Genomic DNA, 23699 nt, shown 5'->3' with positions numbered 1-23699 from the left:
GTGCTTGCCCTGAACTTCACCCACTCCAGGAGAAATGCTAGGCACAAGTCACTGAAATGAGAGGAGGCAGAGCACACTTGCATACTGTTCGAGAAACTGTCAAAAGAGCTATAGTGGGAAAGAAAATAACTGGTTTACATGGTCTGGTCTAAAGATGAGCAAGACAAACCCTGCTGGAGTGTAGTTCAGTGGGAAGAGTTCAGGATAATGCTCTGACTATTCTGTGTCAGAAAACCACACACAATTTATTGTGTTTTGAGCATGTTTCAAAAAGGCTTAACCTGCAGGTGAAATAGTTCACTCAATAACACAGACTTATGATTTTATTACTGGGAACACGTTGGAAGAACAGAATGGCACCTCTTGGAAGCATTCTGTAAGTTTGCAAGACACGTTGTTTTAGGTTTTAAAGGAGAAAAATTACTAGTTCATCAATATTACCGCTCTTGGATGTGCAGGGGTTACTGTGTAGCAGAGAGACAACAGCGTGAATGTAAATCAGAGTGGATGTGTATACTGCAGACTGGCATCTCCTGGGTGTATACGGTCCTTGTGTCACTATTGCTCTTCAACAGTCCTTTTATTCTTAATGGAGCCTTTTCTACATATATAACTAAATATGGTATTGTTTTGTTCTTTATTTAACCACTGGGAATGAGGAGAGAAGAGGAGGAAAAGAGGAGAGGAGAGGGCTGTAATTTTAAGGGGCATTTGCTTCATAAAATCAAATGGGGTTTGTGATTCCCATAAATAGCTCGCAAGGCTTGTGAAACCACAAACCCCACAGGATTCTCCCATCCTCTTTTTCAGTGATTAAGAGAGTTCTCTCTCTTTTTTTTTCTTTTTTTTTTTTATTTTTTATTAGTTAAACATATCTGGGCTTTTTCAGTAAAACAGATATTTTGTACAGTGGCTGTGTGGCTGGATGTCACCGTGGTTCTTTCAACAAGAAAACGCATAACCACTGGCCAGCATCCAGGTGAGGCTTGGCCAGCCATGTATTTGACTGTAGATTTCAAAGAGTAACATAGAGACTTTACCCCTTTGGCCACAGAAGCTATATTTTATAGAAGAAAAAATTCCAATGAAGAGGCAAGAGTAGATTCACTGGAGAGCCACTCCAGCAGCATCCTGAGACCAACCTGCCTGCTGCTGCCCACTGCCAGCACCCAGGGCTCTGGCACCCAGGCTGGGCATCAGCCTTGACCCCCAGGATCTTGGTGGAGGAGGTGTATTGATTTCCAGTCCTGTGACATGTTTTGTGGCTGTGACAGAAGCTACCTCCTTGTTGCTTGGTGATGGTGGAAATTTTGAATGAGGACTGAATGCAAGTCCCACGAGTTGTGGTGTGGGATCTTTTATAGCCCCACCGTGTGTTGGTGCAGCAGCTTGTACATATGGCATGTAGGATCTGAGGCGCAATCTTGAAGTGGGATATTCTATGTGGAGGCCAATATAAATATATTTGTGCAAAAAAATCACGCAGTATGAAGATGAAGTCTGAGTGGCTGATGCTGACAGAAACCATGTTACATTCTGTTGCATTACTTCATTTGAGTGAAAATAATACTCCCTTAGTTTTGCCAGGGTCTGAGAGTCAGATTATCTGCTGTGAGCATGCCAGTCGTGGAACTGAAATGTTTCCAGGGAGAGCTGGACTTGTCCTCTTCACTGCATCTTTGATCTGGTACACACTTCTCTGTTATGCCACTGTCTCACCTTTCCTTTGTACTGATTATTCTGCTGTGATTTTCTTTGTGGCATTCCTGTAGCATTGTGGACAGTAAGGTGAGTGCTGAGGCACTGGGGTGTATGGTTGAGGAGGGGGCATGCTCTTGGACTTTCCTGAGCAAGCAAAAATAAATTAAAACCTCTGGGTAAATCTAGCACAGAGTTTAGGAAGCCATGTTTGTGTCTTGTATTAAAACAAATGGGCTACAGGCAGTATTCTAGTGCATTTTATCTACCTCAAGGCACTTACGTAGCTAAATATACACGTTATCTGAGAATTCCAGGATCCTTTGCCTCTTGCCTTCCTCTTATCTCCCAGACCACATATGGGAAACAGCCAGAGTAAGATTAAAGGTGTGGTGCAGTTGCCTTGACTGCAGCTGTTTGTGCTACTTCAGATGCAGCTGAAGTCACACTGGTCACCTTGTCTGGGTGTGACACCCTGGGGTGATTTGCCCAGTTATTGCGTGTGTAGCCCGTAACAAAATCGAGAACTGAACTCTGTCTCTGGAGGCTCAGGCCAAAACCTGTGCTACTGGGTGGTTGTTCTTATCGTCTGGGGCCATGCATTGTCCACTGGTTTTCATGTGAGCAGTGCTGCAGAAATCAGAGTTCTTTGCCACAGAGCTCTTATCCCAGCTCTTACTAATGAACTGAGTTAAATTGTATTTTGTTATGCTATGGGAAGTCTACAGAAAGGAAACTGGCCTGTAGTTTGGAGAAGGATCGCCCTTAGAAAGTGCTGTTCACTTTTGGAAAGGTATCTGATAAGTATTTTTACAAATTTTAGCCAAAGTGTTCCACTCTTATCTACCTGTAGTGCAAACGGAAAGCCCTTCTATCTTCATGCAGCACAAAAGAAAAGTATGACACAATATGGAGACATAGTTGTATTATCTGAAAACAAATTAATTGCACTGATGTCAATATTTTTTAAGTGGGGAGAGATAAGGATGTAAAGGACGTTATAACGTGGACATGGGGAGCTAGAGTTCCCTAATGCATTTTTGTAATACAAGGGAACAGACAATGTGCTGTTAAGAACTGGATTTGTTTTCGTTCTGTACATGATCACCCATAGCAACTGCATATGCAAATAAATGTTTGGTATAGCAATGGCGTTTGTGGAATGCTACAGTCAGTATTTGAAGAGTATTTGGACTTTTATTTCTATGAAGCTTTGATATGAGCCAGTTGCATAGTCAGTAACCCCAGACGTTGCATACAGGATTTGTAGCAGGACACGAGGAGACTGGGAGAGTTGAAGCCTTGACTCCAGCATTTTGTTGCCCTCATCCTGAAGCCAACTTGTCCATCCATGAGCGGCACCATTACCTGCTCACCACATCTTTCTCAAGCACAAGTCTACACAGGCAGCTTAGTGCAGCATCCTGCTACACCCAGCTCACTTCAGCAAATGCCCTGTGGTACCTAAGGACAGGAACACAAGCACTACTATTTCATTTCTTTGCAAAATCAGTTCTCAACCCTGTTTCGTGGCCTTCCTGAAGAAGCAGTAACACAGTTTCTTGTGCTAATTCCCACTGCACATCCAAACAGAAAAGGAAGAGTACATATGGTGCATTTCGATGTGCCTGCAGAGGTCAGGAGGCGGCAGGCAGTGCTAATTGTGTATTACAACCCACATCGAAGTGAAGATGAAAATATGAAATGGCTTTTACTTGCTTAGGAAGTGCTCAGCTTTCAGCATTTTGGAAATGCAGGATCAGGTCTTGTACCTTTTTATATTTAGCTGCTTTTTAGCATGTTAATTTAGCCTTGCTGCATTAGTCCTGTTGCCTTGTTTGGCCATATTTGATAAATGCTGAAGATAACACTGAAAGGTGAATTTCAGCTGTCGTTATAAACTATGCTCAGATACCTTATTGTTGTTTTTTAACACTGTGGATCTAGAAACATTTCAAATCCAGCGTAGGAACCTGGGGGGCTGATACATAAAGTGTGGATAAGAGAGTAGATTTTCCTTTCTCTAATTGGTTAAGTCAGTTGTCAGTGTTTCTGTAAACACTTAAAGAAATCCTGTAATTATATAATTTGACCCCGAGTTACACACTATGTGTATATTTTCTGTTTGGAAACAGAAAGGATTAAAAAAAAAAAAGATAGGCTGAAAAGTTGCATTACTTAGGCTGATCATCTCTTGCAGCCTTCAGGGTGTCGTGTTTACAGAGATATTCTTTAACTGTTGCAAAAAAAGAAAAAGATCATTACATACAGTTGGCAGTCTGTATCTGACTAATAATATATTGAGTCTTATGAGTTAAACCAAATAGATCTGCCAAGTATTGTTCCTATTAATGTTGTATATCCTTAATGTCACACAGAGGCCTTTTTCCCACAGAACTCCCTGGCAGAAATTGTCTGGGTAGGAGTTCAATCCACCCCAGGACAGAGGACCCATGCTGCTAAGACCCATATTAAGGCTGCAACTAAGACAGGTTGGAAAAAAAGTATTGCATTTGATTAAAAATATTGAGCCTTCAATATCTGGTTTTATTCCATGTTGAAACGAACCTGAGAGCATTAGGCATTTTTCTCAGAAAATAAATGTTGCATAGCCCCTAGTGCAGCATATACTCACTTGAGAGGAGGAAGATGCAGGCTCTGCTTTAGAGCAGAGGAATAACCTGGTTTTCCCATATTTCTTGTGGTCATTCCAGATAGCAGCTATTTTGAAGCCAACCCAAAAAATCCTTCTGGAGCTGCTAAAAGATCACAGCAGCAGTTTTGGCCAAACCACTGTGTTTTTGTGAAACATTCCACTTTTCAGAAGATGATGTTTTCTCTCAAGACAATTTTAATGATAAAAGTTTCTTACTTAGCTCTAATCATAAAGGCAATTTAAATGGCTTAGAAGGTTTCTTTGAGCCTGAAGGCTGTGAGGCAAGATCTGACAATATTACAGTAACAATTATTTTTACCCTTCCTGGACTGTGTCAGGTTACTGTACTGGTTAAACAGAGCCTATTTTGGAAAGGACTTGCCCTGAATTTATGTCTTGCCCTCAAAGAGGGTAAATTAAAAATTGTTTTAGAATGACTCTGATTCACATGGAATTAGACCTGATTTGTGTTATGCTCAGACAACACAGTGTCTTAAAGTTTCTGGCAGAGTCTGTTTTATTTGCATGTATTTACAACATAGCACCTTCTGCAAGGGCTCTTCATCTAAGAGTTGCTAAAATAGAGATGGGTACTGTTGTTTTGGGGTGGAGGGGTGTATTTTACAATGCAGCCCAAGTGCCAGAGCCTCCCCCCTCCCATTCCCAGGCTTTTGGAGCTTTCTATTCTGTTTTGGGGGTTTGCTGGTCTATGTCAGCAGTTTTTAAAAAAACACAATGAAAACCTGAAAAAAAACCAACAAAACCCAACAAAAAGCAAAAAGACTGGAAACCAACCTCCTTGATTTCCCTCCTCGCCAGCCTGCAGTGGGATGACAGTCAACATAAGATTTTGTGTTGCAGAATACATTGCTTCATTGGAACAGGGTGCCCAGGGATGGGTGGAATCACCATCCGTGGGGGTGTTTAAAAAACTTGTAGATGTGGTGTTTTAATGACCTGGTTTAGTGGTGGACTTGACAGTGCTGCATTAACGGTTGGACTTGATGATCTTAAAGGTCTTTTCCAACCTAAATGAGTCTGTGACTCTTGTCTGGCTGTTGCCTCATTAGTGTTGTTTCCCAATGTGCACAGGTGTTACTTCTGGGGAGGTGGGTGTAAAGGTCTGTAGATGTAGGAGGAAAAAAGGGAAATAATTACACAACCTGTGTCATATACTTACAGTATAAAATGATTTCTAGCTGTCATGGAATGAGTTAAATGTAACAAAGTCAGAAAACTGACAAATGAAATTGTAAATCAGTCATCTTTATTATGATTTTTCTGAAAGAGAAAATTGAACTTCTGGCACATGAAGCATGCATGTTTAAAAGGCTTGTATGGTCTTGTTTTACTTAAAAACCTGCAACTTCTGGTGGCCAAACGTTAGAGCACTTTCCTGGGCTTCTGGCCGTTTGCACAGCCATGGGAGTAGGTCAGGTGTAAGGGGTGAAATAAAGAAATAGTCAAACATTTCAGAAACTGGTTAATGTTTGAGGTCATCTCTGAGGTACTGTGAGGTTCACCTATGCTGTAAGGCCTTAATTATAAAGGAAATCCTATTTAAAGGCCTATAATGTTTCTGTGGTTGTCATAAAATATCTTGCATAACCAGGTAGTAAAAGCTCAGTGGGTAAATCTCAATCTTGCATTTTGGTGTTCTTTTACTTTAGTGCCCAGCTGTTGTTGATATTCCTTAAACAAATCCTGTCCTGCTATTTTCAGTTTGTGTTGATGGGGAACCAAGAAAAGGAGGAGCAGTGAGGGATCTGTCAAGAGATTTGTCAGATCGTAATGCCATGCAATGGCTCAACTCTGGGCATAACTTCAAGCAGGTTTTTGTTTTATCTGCTGGCTGCCAGCCTCGCTACCAGTGGGCTGAAAATTAATTAAGATGAAACATTCAAAACATTAAGGGTAGTGAAACCTCCAGTTGCTTGTGGTAGGAATTATTCAAGAGAACAAAAAATAGTAATAATAATAATTACAGTACTGCCAACAAAGCGTGGGTGCTGGCAGGGGGAGAGGCCGTGTCTGTGGCCTCTGTGCGATGGATTTGTTTCCTGTCCTAGGCTTTCGTTCACCCACATGAAAAGTCATCTCTGTCCGTATGTAACCCCCTTCCTCCTGCCCCCGTCACCCCCTGGGCAGTTTATGCTTCTCCTCCCGCTTCAGATGGACTCAGCATCAAGACTTTGCTTTTTCCCTGAATGAGACATCCCAGGGCTGGGATCCAGAGCCATGTGCTGGGCCTCTTAAAATCACTGTCCCAACCAGCAGCTGGGCAGCTGCAAAACTTCTTTTCTTAATCACTCCCCATGTATCTTCAGATTTTTTGATTTCATAAACAGTCCAGTGGTAGGGGTGTTTCTGCTTCCACCTGGACTAACGTCTACCTCCCCTGGGCTGGCCCGACGTGCCTGCTGGGAGGAAGCTCCTCCGCTGCCAGGGGAGGATGAGTACAGGCATACTCCAGGTGCCCCATGCTCGAATGGGACTCTCTCATGAATGCTGCCTGAAAATCGGCAATTTAAATGGCCACCCAGTGCCATGGGCAGCTGGGTAACCAGCCAACATCGGGAGTGTTGTGAGCCAGAGCCCTGTGATGAAGGGGCTGTGAAAGGTAAAGGAGTCGGTTGCAGTCCTCCATCTAACCATGGCGGGGGCTGCACCCGCTGCCGTACTTCTCTCAGGTATGTTATGTTCCAAATCTGGTGGCTTTGAATTAACTAGGGCACAGCCCTAGAGAGGGGGAAAAAAAGTATCTGTCTTTAACTTCTGAACATGCTTGTGCTGTGTCAAGTCGAATGCCTTTATAAGATTCTAAACATGCAAGCATTGGTATCGTTACAACCTAAATCCTGACTTCACTAAAGCACATTTAAGAGGTCTCTTTTCCATAAGCTCCTGGGAATTGCCACCAGAGCTCTGTTACCACCTCAGATCCTGTGGTTTTTGGGCTTTATTTCAGCCATTCCACTGTTGTGTCTCGGGTGGTGTAAGGCTGGCAGATGTGGGGTCACTTGGGTCTGTCCGTGACATGTGTGAGTACTGGCAGTGCGAGGGCTGCCGGGCATCTGGTTAAGTGAACAGCCATGAAGAGACCACGGAGACATTGTCTTTTACAATTCCTGGATGCAAGCTGTCTCAAAAGATCTGGTTTTAGTATGTGCTATCTAATGTTGTCTTTAGTAACTTTTGGAATAGAGACTATTTTGTTGTATTTGTATGATTTAAAAAAAACCAAAAAAAACCTGACGTACTCTGTGGTGTTGTTGACAGTTCCACGCTTTCCATCTTGCAAGAAAAAAATATGAATTGTAGCAGAGACTCTTGGCCCTAAAAGCATAGGAAGAGCCTCTCCTGTACTGTTTGCAGCTATGCTACTTTCAGAAATCTCCTTGTCTGACTTTTGCTTCTCATGGTAATTTTTTAGCATTTATTTACAATTTGGTGGTGTCAGTTTGTCCTCCTCAATGGATGCAAATTAGCCCAGGCACAAACAGCAGATGAGGATTTGACCTCCATGAGTGTACTGTCCTTTGCAGATTTGAAAGGAACAAAACATAATGAGAAAATATCATTCTAGCAATGATAAATGTGAAGGAGTGATCCGGAGAATGTTTGCTTTGCATTCGGAGCTGTCTTTGGGGCAGTAGTTGGCATCAGGAGCTGTGACCGTTTCAGAGTCTGATCTTGGCTGTAGGGGGATAAACCCAGAGGAACTCCATGGGTTTCTGTGGAGCTGCTCCATATTTTTCCTCAGTGTGAATAACACAGGAATGTTCCTCCATCCTTGGCATATAAGGTGTTTTTGTGAGACAAAATAGGCAATTGTGGTCTTGCCAAAATAAAGTTCCTCAGCTGGATAAAAGGAGCAATGGTATATAAATACCAATGTTTCCTTTGATTTTCAGCTCGCTCACACTATGTGTAAATTGTTTTGCTACATGGATGGTATGTGTGCATGCCTTTTAAAATGATGTTTGGCTTAATCCTCCTTTAATTTTTTATGGAGTTGTAAAATACATGTTTTATATTACAAGACCATGATAAGAATTAGTATTGATACGAACCAGCATTTCACCTATTCAAAGATAAACAGCTTTTAGACTTGATAAAATACAACTGCAAAAGTATGCCAGGAGAGACATTATTAAAACAAGGTTCTGGAAACAGTTCTATTATCTTAAATAATATTTTTCTAGTGAGGGAATGCATTAATATAATACGTAACACACACATAACCTTATCAATACCAATTAATTTCAGATTTACAGCTGAAATTTTGGTGTCGTGCAGCTCAGCCCATCATGCCATGTGGAGGCAGGTAGGAATTCTAACAGATGTGGCTGCACTTTCTTACTGAGAAATGGTAGAGCTGGCTGTTATGAGTACCCCAAATACAGTTTGCATCAAAGTACCTAAGTAATCCTGTGTAAAATGTCTTAGGAATTTGTGATCCTTTCACAGAGGCAAGTTAGTGTAGTTACTTCTAATGCAAAATTCAATCGAATTACTATTCTCAATTGCTGACACATTGAATAATAAAACTGAATAAAGCAGTTGGGATAGTTTTATTTGTTCGTAAATATCAATAAATTGCATATCCTGCAAACTTAGAGAAGTCCAGAAAAATATGTACCTTTTTCTTCTTCTGCCAGGGTGCTGATTATGGGGGGAGGAAAGTGTTTTTTTCACCTTGAATACCAATTATTGGCTGTAAATGAGCTGCAAAATGGCATTATCTGACACATCTTCTGCAAACAAGTTGCTCAGACAAGTGCTTTAAGCTTGTAGTGTTTCAGACTGGTTGGTCTTGCAAAATTAGATGTTCCTGTGTTTGTTTACCACAATAAAAGAAAAAAAAATTGGAGGTCAGAATTTACTTAATTCTTTTAATGCTGCTGCCAGAAAATAGGCAGGAAGGCATGTTGCAATGAAGTCGCTCTTTTGGGATAGCAGAAGGATTTGGCCCATTTCTAAGTAGAAAGCTGCCATTTTTACACAGTTTTTTCTTCAAATCAGGAGTTTCAGAATTTAGGGTAGGCATCCTTCTGAAGGCTAACCAAAATAGGGATATTTTGGTCCCAAGACGGTTACAGATGTGTGGTTGCTTCATGCTGGTCTGTGCAGGCTATGTAGAGAGGCAAAATGCTTTAAAAGAAAACAAGTTCTCTGTACCTTATCTGATTACCATTAGAGAATGGATGTACAGATCTTAAATTTTCACCGAAGCATATTTTCACTCATGTTTGTTGTCTTAAGAAAGGGTTTCTTATCTCGAAAGCAATCTTTTTCACAAGACATTCTCAGTTTAATATAACTCACCATACCCTTTAAAGCAGACTGGCGATTCCCAGCTGAGGAGCCTCTATTTGTGTGTGTCTGTCAGGAGCAGAATTTATGATAGACCTGCGAGTTATGTGAACTTTAAATGTTTTCACAGTTGTTAAACTTGACCAACTATGTCAATGAGACTAACTGCTTAAAATGGTTTTGGGCTTACCAGCTACCCCCAGCCAAAGTACGAGTATTATGCTCATAAACCCAGCAACCCCCAGACTGCTCGTCACCAGAGAAAAATGCCGTATTCCTATCCTACCTTGACATGATTCCTAGGAAGCCTATTTAGTAAAATATGTTTTCAGCTAGATTTTTTTAAAGGACTTGAATTTCAGATCATCATTTTCCATGTAGTTGTTCTCCATCCACTGTCCTTACTTTGTGGTGCCTGCCTTCTCCCCTGTCCCATCAAAGGGAACCACAGAAACACATTTCAGGGCAAAAGTTAGTTACCACATTAAGAGAAACAAGTCTATATGCCTGTAAAATCAGTTATCTGCAATTAATTATTGGAATCTGAATTAGTACTGAGGCATCAAACAGCGATGCACAATGCTCTGAGCAGGTACACGGCTCGTGCGTTGGGGTACTGGTGTGCTGAAGTCCGTAATTTTTTCAGTAAGTTTGAGCTTATGGTGGTTACTGTTATTTTTGTAGCAGTTGACTATAGCAGTTATTGATGGGTGCAAATTTTTGGTCAAATAATAAGTTTAAACAAGCTAACATTATATGTATTATTTTTAATTAACTTGTGCTGAGGCATGTGTTTCACTTTTAATTCAAGTGTCAGATTTGTGAAGTCTGTTTTTCATCATGCTTAAGGTTAAAATATTAGGTCACCAGAAGAAAGACCTATTTGAGTCACATAAGACAAATTAAATGTTAGAAGGAGGGAGAGGGGAGGGAGGAGCAGAAATAAAGCTGTGACTTCAGAAAACATGGTAAAGCAGGAAAGAGTGAGTGAGAGATAAAATGGGCTGCAGAGGTCCTGAAACTCATTTTGTAGTGTTCAATATTGACTCTTGGTGCTTGCAAGTTTTTGTGTTGGTTAGGGAGAGTTCAAAGCTGTATTTGCAGGGTCCTGAGGCCCAGGAAGGAGCAGGATACTGCCTGCTGTAAGAAGTCCCTCCTGAGCAATAGTTTTCTCAGGGAATGAACCAGGTCTTTCAGACATGCTGCTGCAGGATGGGAAGGTTTGTAGTCCTTCCGTAGGAGAGAAAGAAAAAAAAAAATCACATAGGATGGAAAAACAGCTTGAAAATGAAGATATTTTCATATGCTATTTAAATAGTCTATGTGTTAACACCATAAAAAATTGTCCTTTGCTTTAGATTAAATGTTTTCCTTTTTGATGTTTTCATTTATGAATGTGTGTTATTTCCTGTGTATTCCAGAAGACTTGACTATCCTGTTGCAAAGGTAGGTGTGTATCATACAGCAGCAAGCCAAGTCTCCTTTACTGAACACTTGATCAGTTTCAGCCATCAGCCAGGAATACGCAGTTGAGAGGGAGACAGGAATCATAGTAATGCTAACTGGAAAATTTAAAATGTTAATTTTTCCTTAAAAAAAGGACATCTGACAAAAGAGATTTAATGTAAGGCAAACAGAAAGGTGTTACTTCAAACTTTATTATTCTCACCCTATTCTAATCACAGGGGTTCAAAGTACCCTTGTCCCTGCTGTTTTCTCAAAGCAGCACTCCTAGGAGGACCCAGCTCCTTATGCATTAAAGCCTGGTTATGCCACACTTTTGGTGCAAAGAGACCTCATGTGGTATCAGTTCCATGAACACTTGCTCTGAGGCCCCATTATGCCTGTAAAGAAGCAGGAAAATATTTAGGAATAAAGCCCTTAATGTCCAGATCAAGCCATTTGGAAGGCGACTCAACCTTGACTGTATTTCTCTTAAAGTTTCTTTTTTGAATATATTGCAGAGATGCACTTTTCCGTATATTGGGGGGGAAATTTGTGGGGGAGACGCACAATGTAATCTGCAGCTTATTTAATTGCTCAAGGAAATCTGAACAACCTCCGTAACTTCATGTGACTAAATAATGAATGAATTCTTTGGTACTGGGGATTTTTATCTGACTACAAACTGAATACAATGTAGAATATGTCCTTTGGGATATGCCCTCTTTGTTGCCCTCTGTGTAGCCTCCTGGCAGACCCCAAGGGGCAGAAGGATGTGTTGTTCTTATGTGGAAAAGTGCTGACGTCATGCAGCACCAAGTAAACCTGCAGTAACTCTCCCATATGGCAGTGCTGTAGGTGGGGAGCGGTCTCTGGGGGATGTCAACTTCCCGGTCAAATAGGTCACTTAAATACTTTTTATGCATGTGAAAGCAATGAGGTGTTTGATCAAGGAGCTCCGTCAGATCTGGTGGCTTGCTGTCACTTGTACAGAGCTGCACCCAGCTGTGATGGTTGGGCATGGGTGGCTGATGGAGGTGCCACAGGCGGGCTGTAGTACGCTTTGAGGCTGCTCATAAAATGTGCATTCAGAAAGCTCCTGGTTACAAGGGATTTGGGCAAAAATCCGAGAGCTGGGGCCAAGGCACTTAGAGGAAGCCTATTCCCTTTGCCTGGCATCTTATTTCATGCCCAGCTTCCCGGCACAGTGCCCAAGGGTTGCGCTCTCGCCGTTTAGGAGATGGATATGGATGTGATACGGTCCGGGGTGTCCACTCCCGAGGGCCATCAGCCCAACAGCCTGGGCCCCTGTGGGGCAGAGGGGTCTGCTATCACTCAGGGCGGAGCGGCTGCAGCCGATTTATGGGGTGAAGTTGATGATCTTTCCATCAAAAATTCCTTATCTAAAGGTTAATGCCCGATGAGAGGTGGATAAGGAACGTGTGTGTGAGATCATTGCAGCTCCATGAGGGAATCCAGGAGGAGGGGAGAGTGTTTTTCTGGGCAGTACAAAGGCTTGATAGAAGAGGCAACATTTAGCGCTTGTAATCTTATCCTGCTTGACTGCTCTTCAGAAACATTTTACATTTTTTTCCTCTTCATCTAGAAACTTGGATGGACCGACCTTCCAAACATAACCTTAAAATAGCTTTGTCAAACAAAACATAAGTGCAAGAAATTTCCTGCCATTTCCATAACTACGAGCATATGATTTGCAGTTCATCTTGAATAATGATGTAAGAAATCTGCCAGGAAAGATCCCAGCGCTGTTACCAGGGTTGTTTCCTAACCAGCTGCAGCTGCTGAGCAAGCGCAAGGCCCGCTCATACCCTTGCTTGCAGGAATGCCCATTGACTTTGGAGGAGTTTTGGTGGGGAAGGGATTGTTATAAAGTGTTTAGGAGGAGAAAAAGAGTGAATCTCAGAGGCTAACATCCCAGTTAATTTATTTATTTGTGGTCAATGTTTAGATCAAATTCATGGCCACCGTTACTGAGCTTTTCTAGGCAGATTTTGCTTCCCCAAAATGAGTCATTTTGATAGAGACACTGTAAAACTTTCTTATGATGACAAAGGAAAACACACAGTAACTGCTTCAGTGCATCCTTGCCAAGGGCTTAATTGCATGAGAGAGATATTTTATTAAGCTTCCAAAGCTGTGGATGCTGCCACACTGCCCAGATGAGGTTAGTAGAAAACACATGTCAGCTCTCACCAGTGATGTTTATGTCTCTGCGCAAACCTGCCTCCTTTCAGCACCAAAATCCTTTAACGAGAAGTGACTGGGGGAGGGGAGTGCAAGGATATGTAGCCCTGAGAAATGCTTAGACCAATACATCTGGGTAATTGTAAGATTTTTGTGGGGTCAGGGATTTTTATCTGTCCCAGTTTTAGCAGAGAATGGCCATAACATGGCCTCAGCGCTGGCCTGAGCCACTTGGTGCCATCCCACGTGCGAAGCTGTGCAGAACAGCATCCCAAACTCACGTTAATTTTGGATATTTTGTCCATCTCTGGATCAGAGGCATCATGTTAAACCAGCTATCAGCCTGGAATGTGAGATAACAACTAAATAAAGTAGTTACTTAGGCAGATCATTGCTTATTCAGTTTTTTATCATCATCATTATTATTATTTATAGGAACTAAGTGGGTCAGTGGTGCTATGGGACTCTGTAAATTTAATGATGTCAAAGGACAGCATTATTAATATTTTTTTTTATGCCTACACTTTCCTAGTGAACCATTTAAACCCTAGCTGCCCTGCGACTTTAAAGGGGTGTCAAAACAGCAATACCTTATATTACACAGAACTTTTCCTTAAATTACACGGTGACGTACAAGTCTGGGCAATTCTCTTCTTTTTGCAAAGTAAAATGCAGCCCTCACATTTCTGAAATATTGTTATGAAACAGAGCCAATATGTTCCCATTTTCAAAGCAAGGCACAAGCAACTGGGAAAGTTGCTCTTTGGAAACTATGACAGAATATTATTCATCTGTTTGCTTTAAGGGATATCTGCCAAGTCAAAACTTTTCATTTTATTCTCTTTGAAGCTGGAACATGAGTACAGAAGAAAATACAATTTATTTAACAATGTACAAATAATTTATACAGTATTCATGCATGTAAAGAGGGTGTACTGGCTATATGTAATAATAATAATTTTTTGATACACCTTTTAATTAACTGCAAATTTTTCTAGAGCATGTTTCTTCCTTCCATGCTGTCACCTACCAGCATGCGTTATGAACTCAACTCCCCTGAAGCAACACCCTCCATAAACCCCAGTTTTAGGTGGTGGATTTGTGGGACATGAGTCAAGTGTTAAGCAGGAGCCTTTTGGTGCAGCTCTTGAGAGGGCCCCGGAGTCTCCCCAGGCGCAGCGTGGATCCCCGGCTGTGCCAGGGGACTTGCCAGTGCCAGGGTGACGGGAGCTGAGCTGTCTGCTCACACTTCTGTTGTCCCGCTGCAGCAAGCAGCAGTTTTTCCTTGGAAGAGAAGGATATAAAGCACTTGGTTGTCTGAACTAGACAACATTGGCTGCATTTTCCCATCAGTACTCTGCTGTTGGATATAAATTATTTAGATAAACAGCTCTGACTAGTTTAGTGCTATGCTAGAACATTTTATTTTTTTTTAAGCAAGACAAAATGCCTTTCACTTTGTAAGTGAAAAAAAAGTGTGGTCAGTCTTCACACAGAGCCAAAGCTACTCCATCTCCACTTGTTAGATCTTGGAGATAACACACCATTTATTTGCTTTTGCTCTTCAGATCAGTTAATCTTCATAAATCAGTCTGGCACTGCATGCACACCTTAATCCTGTGCTGGCTTTACATGGCCATCTTCCAGTGTCACAGACCATTATGATGTCCTCTCCCCTGTTGCTTTCCTTAAATCCTCGCTGCCTTTCTGTACACTCCCCTCTTTACGTTGCTGTCAGTTAGAGATTTGCTTACCAAAATCATGGTAATCCAATGATCCCACCTAACCAACTGACTGACCTAAGCTTAAGTGTGTATCTTAGCAGGCTGGTGTTGGAACAGGCATCAGGAGGAAGAGCAATGCTCCTACTTCTTGTCTTGGAACAGTCAAAGCATTTAGGACTTTGTTTTGCCTTGTCCTACATGTCTGGTTTGCCTTGTCCTACATGTCTCCTTTGCCCATTTTTGCTCAAGATATCAAAATTAGTCCTGTATCTAGGATTCTTTCTTGTTGGGTACTCATTCAAATCCTTTTTAAAGCAAAAGAAAGAAAAAGGAAAAAGAAAAGAGAAAGAAAGAAAGAAATCCATGGAGTGTGGTAGAAATGACCACACTATTACACCATCTTTGGAAAATGTATTTTTAATACATTGGATATTGTAAAAATAAATACAACATGATCTCACAACGTTCAGGTTTTCTATTAATTTATAAAATACTTCTAAGTGAACTCACGTTAGAGCCTGGTTACAAAGCTTCGGCTAAACTAAGTTCCTGGACCTGTTGTTGACATTTGCTGGGACCGTTGTTTAGATTCGGGCAATTTCTGGTAAGTTAGAAAAAGACTGGCAAAGAACAGTCAGGATGTTGGGAAGCGGACTTTGATGGAGAATCTTGAAGAAATGGTTTGTATTTACAAATCAGACTGCAGAGAGGCATTTGGATGAGGTGGATACCGTGCAGCCCCTCCATGTTTAGCATGAGCCGATAAGAAAGAAATTGCAAACTGATTGTTATTTCTTTTCCGCTGCTGCAGGCTGCTTTGCCTGGTTTGCATGGGGATGCCTAAAAAGCTGCTGCTGTTTCAAGTCAGCAGCAATTAGAAATTCTCCCTGGTTTCAGACTGCAGCAGAAAGGCACTGCGCTGGGAGGCAAATCAGTCTTTCAAGCCACTGCACCACAGGCAGATGAGATAGAGATCTCTCCTGATATGGTACCTGTAACTAATTCCTCCGGGATTCCAGCGCAAAGTCAGAGATTTTGGTCCTTCCTTCCTTTCCTTTCCTTTTGCATTTTTATGCATGAGTGTATCTCTCATAAGAAACAACCCTCTGTCAGCTTCTGTTAAAGAACTGCTGTCTCAGGAGTGCCTGCTGTGCTCAGTCCTGCTGCCTGTTGCTGATCCTGTGCTCGCCTGGGAAAGGGCCAAGGAGTTTGTGGCATGTGGGAAGCGGCAGACGTCAGTAACAGGGTAAACTTTACGAAGAGCAGCACCTCCATCGCACAACATGAAGCACCCCTGCATTTTGACACCGCAGCAACGCAGCAGTGCTGCCCTGGTGCCAGATCCACCGATCAATGGTGTTCGTCTCAAACCACTCTGCCTTTTCTGAATGTGCTTTTTCATTCACCGTATGGCTTTTGCACATGGAGCTGTAAGCACTCTTGCTTTCATGTTTACCTCTTCAATATGCCAAAGTCAGATGGGATGAAGGAGAATATCCCAGACAGAAGAGAAGGTTCTGGCTGCACAGTCAGGTAACACCAGGAAAACCATTGGGAGGTTCTGAGTGAGAAGCAAAGGGAAGGAGGAGAAGCATGAACTTGCACCAGCCATTCTTTGGTTTAGGGTTGGTTTATTATTTTGTTACCATTTCAATATGTGAAAAGCTGCTGGTGACCCAGAGTTGACAGATACAAGTACTGCTAGCAGAAAACCGAAGAGGGGAAAATGAACCCAAACAGTGACACTGAATTCTTTGTCAGTTGTTTGCAAATTTTTTTGTGCGCTGTGACTTGGTCTCTCCTGGCTTTGTTCAGGTGACCCTGGTTGAGACCTTTGCTATCGTGAAGGACAGGGTCCTTTTACTCATACAGGCACTTACTCGTATTCAGGTGTACCCAGAGAGACATGAGGTACCTTACTACAGTGCTGATCTTTCTGTGCAGCCTCTGTAATCCACAGAAAGATGCTGCTCAAGTTTGGGCTTTGTGAAGACCCAGTACATTCCATGTTGATGCAAACTCTAGCTCAGATCAGAGTACGTTAGTGAATTGGTGTGTGCACCCTTCAAAGCTCTTACTCAGTCTTCTGTAAACTTTGTGCAGTCAGATACTTAAAGACACCTGAGTACAGTGTAAATTTAATCCATGGTACTGTTATTACATGAAGCCAGGAGTATTGCCACAGAGGGAACTGCTGTGGGATCTAACAGCAATGGGCAAGCTCCAGGATTCACATCAGGGCTAGAAATATTTAAAGACCCAAACAGAAAACAGAGTGGAAACAAAATCTGAAAAGAAATAAGCTTGAAATGTTCCAGTGCTGTGTCATCTGTCGGTCATTAAAATCCAACACTTTCCTTTGTCTTGTGTAGTTGTCATTGAAGGAGAGTTGGTCGAGGGGCCGTGCCCAGACCCCAAAACCTGCGCTGTGATTAGCGCTGAATTGCCCCTGCAAGCTGCCATTCCCAGTTTCAGCTGCTGACTGCTTACCTCTCCAGTTCAAAATTTGCACAAGTGATTAAGTCCGTCCCCAATCAGCAATGCCTACAGGCTTCATTTGGCTTCCATTTCATTAGGACTTAAACTTGTCTGTAAATTTTAACACACTAACTGCTGAATCAAGCCTAATTTACATCTGTTTGAGCCAAAGGGACACATCCTTTGGCTGTGGGTAGAATCAAACCAGGACCATGAAGCAGATAGTCATTTGAGCGGCGATGCTGTGCTTTGCTTACCAAAAAACATGTGAGGTATGTAAAACGTGAACTGTGTGAAAGGTATCTGCAATCTCAGCCTTGATCCCAAGAAACTGATAGCTGTGTTTTAAAGGCAGCCCACGAAGCGGCTGCCAGTTGGCAGCAGGAGGTGGGGAATGTGTTTAAGCCTTGTAGGAGCTCAGCATGCTATTGTGGGCTCCATGTCAGGCTGCAGCTCTGGTTTTGGATGAAATGTCTGGCAAGCAGAGTGTGTTCAGCCTCGGCAGCAATCTGTTCAGTGAGAAATGGTCTTAGATGGAGAGTTGGTGGCTGCCCCCCAAAACTCTGTATTGTGGGGAGCGATGGCTCAGGCAGCGTCTGTCTGGCAGAGCTGCAGCTGCATTGGCAGCAGCGTTGTCTCCAGGGCTGCCCTGGATATCGCTGGGTACAGCTTCAGTTGCCCATCAAGAACCAAAGGGATGCCCAGGGAGGCCCTAGGTACTAGATGTAAGCAGTTCCATCCTGAGCCATCTCATAAAAAAAAGCCGTGGGAGCAAGGGAGAGGAAGAGGCATCATGAAGAGAGGCAGGGGCAGAAGATTTGGTGTGCCCCCAAATGGCTGACAAAGTGTCATACAGAAACAGCCAGGGAGTGAGAGGTGGCCACTTGTTCGTTGATGACCACGTGCCAATAACTTCACCACAATGTCATGTTACCAGCCTGGGATCAGGACGCCTATCGTGGGAGCTGCTGTTCTGGGCTCCTGAGAGCTGCCAGGAGCAATAGCTGAACCTCACAGCCCCGTACTTCCCTCCTTTATCACCGTGGGGCAGAGCAGCTCTAGGAGTGGGGACCAGGGGACCTTATCCTCTTGTGTCTCAGGGGTCCTTCTGTCGTATTCTGACGCTCCTGTTCCTTTCATTTGATTTATCATTCTGACCCATTATGGGGCCGATTTACAAAGCAGTGCCTGCTCCATTTGAGCTACTAATCTCATGCTTTACCTCTGTGAATTCAAGGCTGGCATGCAGCCCCAGGGGCAGAGGTGGTAGGATCCAGGCTCTCCTCTTTAATCTTCACCTTCTGAGATTATCTCCAAAATCCTGCTCCTCGGGGCATTTCCAGCCAGGTAAACTGGTGTCCTTGCTCACTCGCCATCCTTGCTGCGTGCAGCTATGCAGTTACATCTTTACCATCCTTGCTGCGTGCAGCTATGCAGTTACATCTTTACCATCCTTGCTGCGTGCAGCTATGCAGTTACATCTTTAGTTCGAAGGTGAGGCTCAGAGTGAGGTGGGTTTGCTTTGTTGATATGTTAATCACATTCCTCCTGGTTTTGTCTTCTCTATCTAGTTGTGTGCTTAAATTGCAATGCTTGATCGCCTTCAAGAGCTGTTTGGTGTAATCCCTGAGCTAAATTCCATAATAAATAATAGTAAATAATAAATCAATAATATATTATCTCCTATGGGAGGATTTATTGATTAGAAGATGCAGAACTGACCTCCAGAGCCTGCAGTAGCTATTGTGGTTTTTCAGCTCAGGTTTCAGCTGTTTTGTCTTCTCTTCAAGCACCGACAGAGTAAAAATGTTTTTGCCAGAGCTGACTCCATGCAGAAACACATGCATGTGGTTGTGTGTCTCTGTTTACATCTCTGAGTATCTTTGTTGGCTGAATACTATCCATTTTCTGAGACACCTCAGCCTACCATCGCTCTAGTTAATGAAGAGTTTAATTGGCAGTTTAAAGGTTGTGCTTTTGCAATCCAGTTTTCAATGTACTTGGGGACATCTTGGGACCATCATCTAATGAAGCCTGGACCCCACACTCAGCTGATGTGAGATGTCTGTGGAAGGAGGTTTCCATCTCTACCATCCCTCTTTCCCACCCCCCTGTCTTCACAGTCATAAATTACTGCAGTTAATTCATGGTGTCTAGCTTCTCCCCGTGAACTGGAAAACAATGCTGCGTGAATCCTGGGACGGTGCTCTGGAGCTGGTAGCTCAGGAGTGCTGGGAGATGTTTGGAAGGTGATCCTAGCACTTCTTCCTGTTAATCCCATTAGCTCGCGCTGGCCGCTGTGACAGGGCGCTGGGGAGCCCTGCTGCAAGCTGGCCGCTTGCTCTAAGCCCTGTGCACAATGAATGGGTGACTTCAAAGAGGCTAAATGTAATTTGCATTTCCAAGCTCTCACAGCCAAGGTCTTCAGGCGGGGATGAAAGTGTCTTTTGTGAAACTTAATAGCAGAGTTGATTAAAAAGCTCTGATTTTTCCCTGTTAAGGCATAGTCTGGTTCCACTGTTAGGCTTTCAGCATCTGGGGGAGGATAAATTCTGGAAAAAAAAAAAAAAGCATACAAAGAAAGTAACTTGTTGCCTAGCCAGCCATGATCATAATTAGGGATATTCTAATATAATTTTTCCTAATTTGAGAGTCATATAGTAGCTGTCTTGGGTGAATACCAGCATGAATAACAAAGAAATTATCAGCAAATTTTCATTAGGCATCTCCCTTTGCAGGGGCCTCAGCAGAGCCAAGGTGTCTGTCTTTCCAGAAAATGGGTCCCAAGTATCTCCAACTGGATTCTGGAAGCAAGAAAGTGAAAGGGCTGATTCATGCAGTTGGGTGCATGTTTCAGTGATCCCATATGCAAACTCCTCCTCAAATCATCCATAAAACTGTGTGTTGTGTGCCAGCACTTAGCTGTTGATTATCTGTTCAAAATAAGCAGTGACTGGTCTGGTCTTCAGAGGTTTAGTAATTTCTTTCTTTGCTTTGTTTGAAGAATATTGGCAAATAATTTCACATCTGGATTTATGTATTAAATGTCTCCTATATTGCATAAAGCAAAGCACCTAATGAAAGAAATCTGTCTATTTAACTCCTGTCTTAGCTTTGGTTCTGTTTTAGCAATAACTGTTACCACACTCATGGAAGATTGAAGAAACATTTCCTACTTCAGGGGTATCAGTGCTGGGAGTGGTTTGATTTTCTATATACGCTTTAAATTCAGTCTCTGCTAGCATCACTCTTCTGGCTATGTTTGTCAATATTAAGTACAAGTTTGGCTTAAAACTAGAAAACAGCATGTTAGTTGCTTTAAATAAACATTTATTATTTTTTTTCCCCAGGCAGTTTGTTTTATCTTCTAATCAAGGCTGGGTATATTCCTGAATATAGCCTTCCCCCTCATGGAAAAAGCATTAATTTCATACAACATTAGTGCATATTCTGGCTAACCTGAAATGCCACTAACTGCTTTCACCAAACAGCTGAAGTGTTTTGAAAAAAATGAGCATTCAAGATCTTGTGAAATAGAAGGATATAATCCTTATATTCACTTTGCATTCGTTTGTGAGATACTGAAAACTACCTGCGGCAGTGTGGGAATCCTTTAAGGTTAAAATCATCCAGGGCACAAAGCCCATGCCATGCCCCTGCACTACCTAAAGACCATATAATCCCTTATCACAGGCTCTAAATGGAGGGGATGGCGGCATGTGGGCTCCCGCGCTGGGGGAGCATCACCCAGAACGAATTGCGGAGTGCAAGACAAACACAGTAAGCCCCTCGCATCGGCCTCTATTAATACAAGTGCCCGCTCCCTGTAGGGACATTTTGTTGCAAAGTCGCATGTGAAATGTTTCACCCCTTTGTGTTTATGATTGATTTCAGTGACGAGTATGAAGAGGATGGGTTTTGCCAGCCCTACAGGGGGATCGCTTGTGCACGATTTATTGGAAATCGAACCATTTATATGGAGTCTTTGCATATGCAAGGTGAAATAGAAAATCAGATTACAGGTAGGTAAAAAATGCATTTGCTTCTTTTCCACAAAACTGTCTCTTCCCAAAAAGTGCTAGAGTTTTGTAAAATAGAGTAGTGTTTTTATTTTCTCTTTATCCTCTCTTGCTGTGAGCTTCCCACCACAAAGCTTACCCGGGACTCCTGCCTTGTGCGGTGTCAGTGGAGGGAGTCATCTGAAGACTGACAATCTGAGCAGCCTTCATGTCTCTGCTTATCCAGCTCCCCCAAGAGAAACTAAAGAATTATTTTCCAAGGAGAAGGGGCTGTGTATTTACAGCTATTCTCATAGCTGGGCTACCTTGTACTGCTGTTACCCAAGCAGATTTTAAAAGCAGAGGGAGACCAGACTTGAGTTTTATGTGGTTGAGATTATTTAGGTGCTGGAAGAGGCTACATAAATAATCCAGCAGGTAGTGTTTTCCCTTTAGATTTAGGAAAGAACCAGTTTTCATTGTTTTTGTAGGATATGCCGTGCCAATGGAGGTGCTGAATTAAAACTGAGGCCTCATAGATGTCTATCATAGTGCCTCTCTATTTTTTAAATATAAATTAACCTTGGCCAGATCCTAGCCATGGTAATCATCTTCTCTACATTCAGGTTTTCTCTTGCTGTCAGAATATTACGAATTCCTCTTTCCCCTAGAGTGTTCTTCCTTTGTTTCCAAACATTGTCAGTGTTGTGAAAAAGGTTGTTGAATTGCTCACAGGGAAGGCCAATGGTTTCTATACAACCAGCAGTTCATAATCTTACACCATTTTGTATGAAAAGTCATTTGGGGTAGTGTGAAAGCTGTCATCTTCCACCAAGGCACTGGTGCTGTCATCCTGCAGCCTGCAGGAACTTTCATTTTCACCTGCTGAGCAAAAAGCAGCCAAATATTATATGACTTTGCAAAACATTATAAATTCTTGGGGGGGGGGGGGGTATAATTAAGTTTGGGGTTTGGGTAACGTGCTTAACATTAATCCCGTGTTGAAAACCAGATGTACTTTCTCTGTCAGCAAAATCAGCATCATTAATAACTTCTAATGTAATTAGTGCTCTGTATTTCTTGAAGGCCCGTTCATCACCTGAACATCTGAAAATAATAGTCACAATGGGAAGTGGGGGTTGTACTGGGAAGGCAAGAGCACAGGAATAAAACTCCTACTGGGTTAAGTAAAATCCTTTTGTGTATTTTACAGCTGCCTTCACCATGATTGGCACTTCCAGCCATTTGTCGGATAAATGCTCCCAGTTTGCTATTCCTTCACTGTGCCATTACGCCTTCCCCTACTGTGATGAGACTTCATCAGCTCCCAAGCCACGAGACCTGTGCCGTGATGAATGTGAAATTCTGGAAAATGTCCTGTGTCAGACAGAGTATATTTTTGCAAGATCTAATCCCATGATTCTGATGAGATTAAAGCTGCCCAACTGTGAAGATCTTCCCCAGCCAGATAGTCCCGAAGCTGTCAATTGTATCCGGATTGGGATTCCAATGGCAGATCCCATAAATAAAAGTAAGTGAAAACCGCCTGTTTCTCTGTGCAAAAAGTACCACTGTGAAAAGGTTGGCTGTAGGGGCTCGTGCTATCAGCGTTGGAGCTGGTGCTGGGCTTTGAAAGCTTGCAGATGCCGTGCTCTTGAGTTACCCCACTCGCACACTTCTCCCCTAGCTAGGCTGGATGGGTAGAAATTCAGAAATACTTTTTCTTTTTTTTTCTTCACCTGCCTATGGACTCACACTAAATGCTGTTTATTGGTTTCAGATCTTTTCTAATTAATATGAAGTAGGAAACAATGGCAGTGTAAGCATTTGAATCCTGAGGAACATCCCTGTCCTCCCACAGCCATCCAAGGTGCTCCAGCGAGGCCAGGGGTGCTTGTCAGAAGGAACATTTGCAGGGGTCAACATTGGCCATGGCTGCGCCTGCCAAATGCAGCCTAATTTTAGACATCGGCTGAGCTCACTCTTTGATCAGACTGGGCTGCAGCCTGTTCACAGCCCTTATACATCTCAATAGTCAAATATAAAACATGGCTCCCACAAATTCTCTACCTTCATACGAAAATAATGGCTGCAATTCAGGTTCCCACTGTAGTTTTTACTTCTTTGTGTATCTTATATTAAAAACGCTTGGCATAAGCTGTTTTCATTACAGAAGCATAA

The 23699-nt window shown here is 42.5% G+C and overlaps 1 protein-coding gene across 1 annotated transcript in view; it reads left to right on the top strand.

Moving 5' to 3' along the window:
* Positions 1-23699, top strand: part of ROR1 (receptor tyrosine kinase like orphan receptor 1) — a 171557-nt gene that overhangs the window by 134575 nt on the left and 13283 nt on the right. Inside the window, exons 5-6 of the mRNA XM_037404793.1 lie at positions 21415-21542; positions 22732-23049. Coding sequence (XP_037260690.1) covers positions 21415-21542; positions 22732-23049 — 446 coding nt within the window. The remainder of the gene's footprint in view (positions 1-21414; positions 21543-22731; positions 23050-23699) is intronic.

Source organism: Falco rusticolus, chromosome 11 (assembly GCF_015220075.1).
Source record: "Falco rusticolus isolate bFalRus1 chromosome 11, bFalRus1.pri, whole genome shotgun sequence".
NCBI classification, from domain to species: domain Eukaryota; kingdom Metazoa; phylum Chordata; class Aves; order Falconiformes; family Falconidae; genus Falco; species Falco rusticolus.
The sequence above is the reverse complement of the archived record's forward strand: the minus strand, read 5'-3'. Positions and strand labels throughout refer to the sequence as shown.